Consider the following 8,810-nt stretch of genomic DNA (forward strand, 5'->3'; position numbering starts at 1 on the left):
GCTAAATTGAGAAGTGGGTATGGTATCATCATTAGAGGTAAAAAAATAACTCATTTTGTATTTCAATACTCAAACTTGAGTTTTACCATTGAAGATGGTCAAGATCCTTTCTTTGGCTGCTAGCTTGGGAACGTATCCCCCACAAACAAAACCTCCACCAAAGAATCCCTAGAATTTCTCCAAAGTGCCTCTTTTGTCCCTATGAAGACGAGTCTTGTGCCCATATTTTTATTCATTGTATAAGAGCTAAAGAATTTTGGAAAATCATCTCTTGCCCATCCTTCATACCTAACAATGATGATTGGGTCACCTGGCTTGTAATCTGAAAATGACAGCTATGACTAGTTGGTCTATCCCTTGGAATGTGATCTTCTATTTTGTTGTGTGGCACCTCTGGCTGAGACGAAATGCTTGGTCGTTTTCCAATTCTAACACCCCTTTATCTTCATCAATCCATCGGTGTATTTGGGCTGCTAAGGAGTTTTACTTCTCTTCAAAGTATAACAACGAAAGTCTAAAGCCCATCCTCCCACACTGGTCTCCTCCCCCTCTCAATATCATAAAAATTAACTGTGACGCTTCATTCCTATACACTACGAAAGAAGCAGGATGTGCAGTGGTGTGTAGGGTTAGCTCGGGTGATTGCGTAGAAGGTCTAATCTGGAAAGGCTACTTAGCCTCAAGCCACGATGCGGAATTGAAAGCCATAGAGCTTGCAATGAATTTAATCAAGAGCAGGGAATGGAGTAATACCATTCTTTGTTCTAATGCAAAAAGGGCTGTAGATGAGATTAACTCATCTGACTGTGTTTCTAATGCTCCTTCACTACTCAAAAAATGCAGGGACCTGAGAATGGAGATCCATATGGATATGCGCTTTGAGAAGAGGGATAGCAACGCAGTAGCAGACGTGCTAGCAAAGGATGCAAGGTGCAATTTGGAATTCATGAATGAAACTTGTATTTGGACTCTGCCACCAGCAATATGTAATGATGCTTTTGTTAGAGACTTAACTCTTTGTAGTGAGAACTCTATGGTTAATTTGGCTAGTGATGTCCCAACGAAGAATGCTTGTAACGCAACTATTAACTAATTACTAGTTTGGTGCCCCGTGCGATGCCCGGGTTGTTTATTGAATTTTAAAATAAACTTTTTATTTATGTACCAAGTTTTAAAATATATCATTGATACAAAATTAGGTAGAAATTGATGTGATATTGTGACGATTTAAATTATGTAGTAGGCATGTAATGCCTAATAATAGTATTGGTGAAAATGTTTGATTTAAAAAATTATACTTGTAGAAAAAAAAAATCATGCTTGAAATATTAGAAATTTCTTAAAATGCCAAAAAAAAAAAAAAAAAAAAAAAAAAAAAAAAAAAAATGTTCTAAGCCCATTAGCTTGATCTGAATTTGACATTTTGGGCTAGTGTGAATATTTCTTGACCCGTGACCTAAAGTGACTTAACCTAAAACGACCCGTAACCCGACCCGTGACCTAAAGTGACTTGACCTGAAATGACCCGTGACCCGACTCGATTGTTGTATAGGTGACGCGATGTTTGGTGAAAAGTTGAAACATCAAGTGTCGTTTGTCTCGTGATTTGACTAAACTTATAATTATTATTTTTTTTTTTATCTGTGATATATAGGTATTTTATCATATATAAAACTCTAAACCAAAAATTTAATCCTATAAATCTATCCATATTTATTGAAAATACAACTCTAAACTAACTTTTTTTTTATCCTACAAAATCTATCGTAGTTTTTGTCCTATTAAAAAATACAACCTTTTTATTCATAAAAAATATATCCAAGTAAATCTTACGTGTCATACTAATATCTAATTGTTGCCTACATGACGTGACACTTGGCGAAAAGTTAAACGCCGAGTGTCGCTGTCTCGTAACCTGGGTAAAAGTTTAGTTTTATATATTAGTTATTCACTACTACAAAAAAACCCCTATCGAGTCGCCTCTAAACCATCTTACACATCGCTTCAAGGGCGACACTACAAGCACCGACACAATAGGTACCCCCCTTACATGTCGCCTATGACCTGATGCGTTAGAGTACTTTACGAGTCGCTTGGTTGATTATAGGCGATGCATAAAATAAGGTATAGGAGTCACTGTAATATAGTTTATGAGTCACTTGTTTCTTTAGATGCGACTTTAAAAATATAGTTTTCGAGTCACACATTACTTTAGAGGCGACGGGTAAGGTCTATTTTATAAGTCATTTATTTACAAAAATGCGATGTATATAATAAAAATTATATGTTGCTTATTCAGTAAAGGCGATGCGTATGGTAGAATTTATGAGTCACTTATTTATTAGAGGCGATGCGTATGATAAAATTTATGAGTCACTTATTTATTAGAGGCGATGCGTATGATTAAAATTATGAGTCACCTATTCATTAGAGGCGATGCTTATAATGTAATGGCCCTGCTACGTGCAGCTATCCTAAACATGCATAATATTAAAATTTATTTATAATCATAAAAATGAATAAACTAAAAATGACGATATTTGACTAATTTAAACTAATAAAGACAAAATTAACTAAAATATATTAATAATTGAAAATTTTATTATAAAACGAGTACATACATGAAAAATTCTATGCTATATAAAACGAAGAAAAAAACTGAAATAACTTTGTTCGCTAACTTTTGAGTACAAGTTTCATTCTCATTAAACTACAAACATTTATCATAAAAAAATCTACACCATCTTTCTCGAATATCATCGATCACCTCCTTAGTGAAAGGCTCAAGAGAGAAATGCTACATACACAATAAATAGATACATTAGTTATACATACATGTAACATAAACAACTGCTAATTTTATAAAAATAAATATTTATTTAATACATTTTCCCAATCGTTATCTTTTTGTATTATAAGTGAGACAATTTGATCCATATACTTCATGACATAATAGCCACACTCAACTCCGCCTATTTGTCGAGAACACTGAAATGCAAATAATAATATTTTTTTCTAGTAATGTCAATACACACATAAAACTTAAATGACCATAGTAATATAATGTAAACCAGCAACATCTACCTTAATGACATTCCACGTTAGCTTTGTTTTCCGAGATCATTTGTTAATATTCATTAAAGTTCTATATGCCCTGTACACAAATTTGATACGAATGCATTACATATGGACATAAAAAAACTAGTCAAACCTACAAAAAAATCGGCAGCATCTCTCCATAAAATTGACCTATACGGCACTATGCCATTATTAAAAGCATCTAAAACCACCAATACTTCCGGCATATAACATCTGTAACATTACAATATACAACCAACTCTTCTCAAACACCATGAAAATCATCACTTATAACCTTTGGCAATTCATCTTATCACCACCAGCATCCATATATTATCAAACAAGTAACAGAAAAAGATTAACTTGTAATACTTACACAGATAATGCTCCTTTGAGATGCACACTATCTAATGACCAATCTGCCAAAGAATTGAAGAAAAAAGCTTCTCCCTTTTGGGGACAAATCACAACTAGCATCCAATGATGACTTATAAATAAACAACATACAGTAAGAAAAAAAAAAGTCAGATAAATCATTCAAAAAAAAGAAAAAAAAACAGAGGTTAACAAAGTAATGAGATTAATTATGAGTTGTGTGTGCTTACTCTTGATAGAAAGGGGCAAGTATATATTGTTTCGTACGTTGCTTGGTCATAGAATGGTTCAAATAACTTGTCAACGAGGAAGGACGAGATTTAACCATTCCTAACCTTTGGGGACCAAAAAATCCAATGGTGTCTTGAACTTCATTCTTATTTATTTCGTTTTGCAAACACCTAAACCAATTGCAAAAATATTAATATGATAAATAATAAGCATTTTTAGTCAAAATTTACAGGAAATTTCACGATCTAAGTATTATTACCTTATCCAAATATGAACACATGATATGTTTAGCCATGCCATTTCAAATAATTGCTTAAGATCCTCACCAAATACGTAAGCTGTAAAAGTGACTCTCTCAGGATAATAGAATATATTCTCTTCAAACTCAACATCAACGCTGAAACATGTCCCCTCTCATCCATATTTTCCTCCATATCATGTAACATCTCTTCAAACTGATTATCTTCATAATCATCATCAACATTATTTAAGCCCACTACATTATCATCGTAGTTAATATCATCATCTAATATTCCCTCACCATGCCAAACCCATTCAATATAATTCTTCAAAAACCCATTACAAAAATTATGATCTCGTAGTTCATTTTCATTAGACACCGTACCCATATTTCCACAAGTCTTACAAGGACAACATATTTTCTCCCCTTTTTTTTATGTTTCAAGGCAAATTGAATAAAAACTTCAACCCCTTGTTGAAATTCAAGCGTAGTACGCTTTCGTGTAATCCAAGTTTTGTCCATTTGATCTCTAACAAATACATGTCCCACATATATTTAATTAATAAACATTAAATCTCATAAACTAATATACAAGAATTTAATAATATATGACTTTTTGACAATGTCCTTATCACTCTAGTTGAACTCATTCTAGATTTTTTTTATTAGTAGTAGCAGAGTACGTAATAGCATAAGATCACATCGTAGTGTCTACCATATATGCATCGGAATCAAAATAGTTTCATCAATAATTTATATAATTAATACGAGAGCATCTATATAGTCAATATTCACGTGACTAATAAATTAATTGAAAATCAATTTTAAAAGATGTAAAACTGATACGGGATGCATAATCTTCATATTTCTTAATTATTTAAGTTTCTAGTGGAATACAAAATGTAAATTAAGTCCAAGATTAACAAAATCACATCAATAATCAACATGCAATGGTCCAACATATGAATATAACCGTACTTTATGAAAAAAAAACCCCCAAAAAAGTAGAAATTCAATTAAGCATAAGATCTCAAAAAAAAAGAATTCAGCCTAATTTAAATAACAAGACAATGAAAGACAATGAATTTTGATAAACTAAAACACCAAAATTATAATAGCCCATGTATAAATAAATGAAATTATAGTTTATCAGATGCTTACCTTCGAATTCGAAAATTCTACAAAATATTAGATGAGACCCACCGCCGAAATTATCACAATTAAGCCGGAAAATTTAGTTGCTGGGGTTGAGACGCAATATTAGATGATCCGTCGCTTCAAATTGCAAGGGAATATACTGGGGTTTGAATGGGAATCAAGATTTAGGGGTTTGGTTTGCGTGGGAAATCACAGTATTGTTAAAGAAGATGAATATGGATGGTTTAGTTTTCAAGGGTTTTAACTTTCTTTACTTTATTTTTGGATTAAAAAAAATGCAGTACTCTTTTACCTCTTTTTTTTCCTTTCTTTGTTTTTTCTTTTTGATTAAAAAAAGGTGATTAAAAAACCGTAGTACTCATTCTCCTTTTTTTTTTTAAAAAAAAAAAAAAAAAAAAAAATTAAGACCTAGTACTCTTTCTTTTAGTAGTATATGAATTAAGTTAGTTTATTTATTTTTTTTCTATATAAGATTCTAATGACTTTTTTTAAAAAAAATTACAATTTTATTACTTAATCTCTTAGTAGTATAAGATTTTAATGAAGCAATTGGGGCAAAAATAAGGGACGGACGGAGTACTCAATATTAGATAACTTAAAATGTTACTCCGTATTATATGACTCAAAATGTTAATTGGTCGCACGTTACACACTCCGTTCATAAATAATTAACACTTTTGACTTTTTTCACAATACATATACTAAGTTTGACCATCGTTTTTTTTAATAAAAAACCTCTGGTGAGGAAAAAATCTACGAGATAGCCGTCTATACAGGTAATAGACTCTTATTGCGCAGGAGAGACTCCTTGCATCTACTCCAATAAAGTGTAAAAAAAACAAATATTTTTATGAAACATATTGTGAAATAGTTATTAATATAAACTTTCATAATATCAACTTTTTTTATTATAGATATAAGATCAAACCAACATGTATTGACAGTCAAGTTTGACAGTTTCAATTATCTAAAAACCGAGGAAGTGACATCCAATAACAATTTTACTATTCAAATGTAAGATGAAACCTTACGCATTGATTTATGGTACTCATATATACAAGACAAGTAACTCTTAAAATATGTAAGTAGTATTACTAGTATCATATACTAATTAAGGGACGAGTTAATAAAATATTTAGATAAATTCATATTCAAACCTTACGCATCACGTTATATATAATAGGCGACTCCAAAGGTTTACGAGTCACATATCAAGAACATTTGACACTTTAGACTTATTTTCAATTTCTAATACGACCTAATGTGTCGCCTAATTTATAGGTAGTGACTCGTAAAGTTTATGAGTCAGATTTTAATTTCAGGCGATGTATTAGACTTAATAGTTATATTTATACAACAACCTTACACATCACTTAATTTATATGAGGCGACTCCAATCATTTATGAGTCACACAATAATAATCAAGCGACAGATTACATTTTTTTTAAACTTATTATACTACCTATAGTGTCGCCTCATCTATAAGGGGTGACTCCAAAGGCTAATGTGTCACATATTTTTAACAAGCGACTCTAAAAGGGCGACTTTTAAAGGTAATTTTGTAGTAGTGATTATATGATTTTAGTTTAGATTTGGCTTGCACCTTATTATTATCATTCACTTGGTAGGTTTTTTTGATGTGGGAGCATCCTTGAAACCTACAAATTATATGGCTATACGATTCTTTTAGTGGCATTTAAGGCTCAATCAACATTTTGGATGAATTCTCTTTGTTATGATGTGGTTTAAGTGAATATATACGAGCAATCTATGTGTCTTAATTTTACAATTGATGGTTGAAGATAAAGCATGGGAACAAGGATGAGAAAGAAAAGCTTTTACTTGGTAACAAAATGCAATACTCAACTTCATTCAACCATATCTTCTTCTTTACAAAGAACTTTTAGGTGATTCAAGTTGGAGGTGAAAGTAGAGTTCAAGAGTTTTCCAACGATAGGTCACATGCCAAATTTGAGCAAGAAACGAAAAAGTTATGAACGTTTGAAGTTGAGCTGTCCAGGCAGTCGTGAGGAGTGCCCGCTTCACAATAAAGCGCCCGCTCCTATGGGCGTCACTTGAAGTTTCAGTAGTAAGGAGCGCCCGCTCCTACCCTTTAGAGCGCCCGCTCCCGGGACCCTGTTTCGAGCAGACAACTTCTTTTCTTTTGTGCTTCGTTTTGCTATATTTTAATCTTGGCCTTTCATTTGTAATCCAAGGTTGTAATTTAAGAACTTTAGGGTTTGTTTGTAAAGTCATTAAATAGGGCTAAGATTTCTTTTTGGAAAGAAATTTTGCTTAACTTTGAAATCATTGAGATTTTCTCTCTCTACCCATAATCTTTGTGATTATTTGCTTTCTTTGTGATTGTTACTTTGTAATCTTTGTGGTTACACCTTAATCCTAGCTTTACTTTGTGTTAGCTTTGATTAAGAACTCCTATTTCATATATCTTGATGATTGTTGAGATAGATTTATCTTGTTTTGTTGATTTGTTATTGTTACTTGATTTCTTCCCCTCTTAGATTAGCCTCGTGCCATGCACAGTAATTTCACTATTATTTTATATTTTACATTATATTTGTAAATAAATAAAAATAAAAAAATTATAGACAAAGTATAACCATTATATATATTTTTTCTTCTTATAAAGGTATACAATAAAATGAAGCATGAGCTATAATGAAAGAGTGAGTGTTGTAAAAATAGTATGGTGTCGTTATTTCTTCTTATTAGCTAAATAAGCATTTTAAAAGTGTATATAAAGCACTATGGGCAAGAATAATAATTGCGGTTTATATTTAGATCATTAGATTGAAGGTTGCGTGTAAATCACTCACTGGCCATGTATCTTATTCACAATTAATTGCATTGCATGTGTCTTGTGATCTTGATAGTTTTTTCCTAAAGTATTTTATGTAAATTAATATATTTTGACCAAAAAAATCTCATTTCATATAGTATATTTATACATATTTACTGATATTGATTAATTATTAGTAAAATTTTGTCAATCATTGATAAAAATATAATTCATATTTTTCTTTACAAAAAATACTTCTACATTCTCATTTTATTGAATAATATAATTTTTTTTCCCTTTCATCATATTTAAATAAATGAAATAATATATATTAATTTTATTTTTTTTCCTTTCATCATATTTAAATAAATGAAATAATATGTATTCCGTATGATACTTGTACAAAGTAAAATATATATACTAATATCTTATACAATAAAAGAAAATCTGTGAATACTTTTTTTAGGAAATGTATCACAATTATATGATTTGGGAAATATATATTTTTTTGGGGAAGTGAATCACAATTTATATAATTTAGTGAATATTATACATATTTTATAGTAAGTAATTGATGTTTGCAAAAAATTAAAATAGAAAAAATAAGTTTTGGAGGGAAAAAAACATAACCAAATAATGACACGTGTTATTCTTGGTGCCTGTTTTAATATTATGTTATTGATTGATTGCATCTTTTGATTCTATATATATATATAACAAATACATTAAACAACAAATTCTCCCAATTGCTATTCAATATTGACTTACTTCTTCCATATATAATAATTTTAAAACTAATGTCAAAAAATAAATAAATAAATAAATTAAAAAAAAAACATATTAACTGGTTGAACACATTTTACTTAGTTTTGGGTAATAAAATACTAATATAATTAGCATTTCGCCATTTATAAATATTGCTTTAG

At 30.5% G+C, this 8,810-nt stretch overlaps 1 protein-coding gene across 1 annotated transcript; it reads left to right on the forward strand.

Moving 5' to 3' along the window:
- Positions 1-328: 328 nt before the first annotated feature.
- Positions 329-1,093, forward strand: LOC145564948 (uncharacterized). Its single transcript, XM_081625093.1, has one exon. The coding sequence runs from the start codon at positions 329-331 to the stop codon at positions 1,091-1,093; it is 765 nt and encodes a 254-aa protein (XP_081481219.1).
- Positions 1,094-8,810: the final 7,717 nt, after the last annotated feature.

The sequence above is a fragment of the Chenopodium album genome, chromosome 10, assembly GCF_948465745.1.
Source record: "Chenopodium album chromosome 10, dcCheAlbu1.1, whole genome shotgun sequence".
NCBI lineage: Eukaryota > Viridiplantae > Streptophyta > Magnoliopsida > Caryophyllales > Amaranthaceae > Chenopodium > Chenopodium album.

Coding starts and splice junctions, on each gene's coding strand:
- LOC145564948 (XM_081625093.1), top strand. CDS start 329: ATGACAGCTATGACTAGTTGGTCTATCCCTTGGAATGTGATCTTCTAT.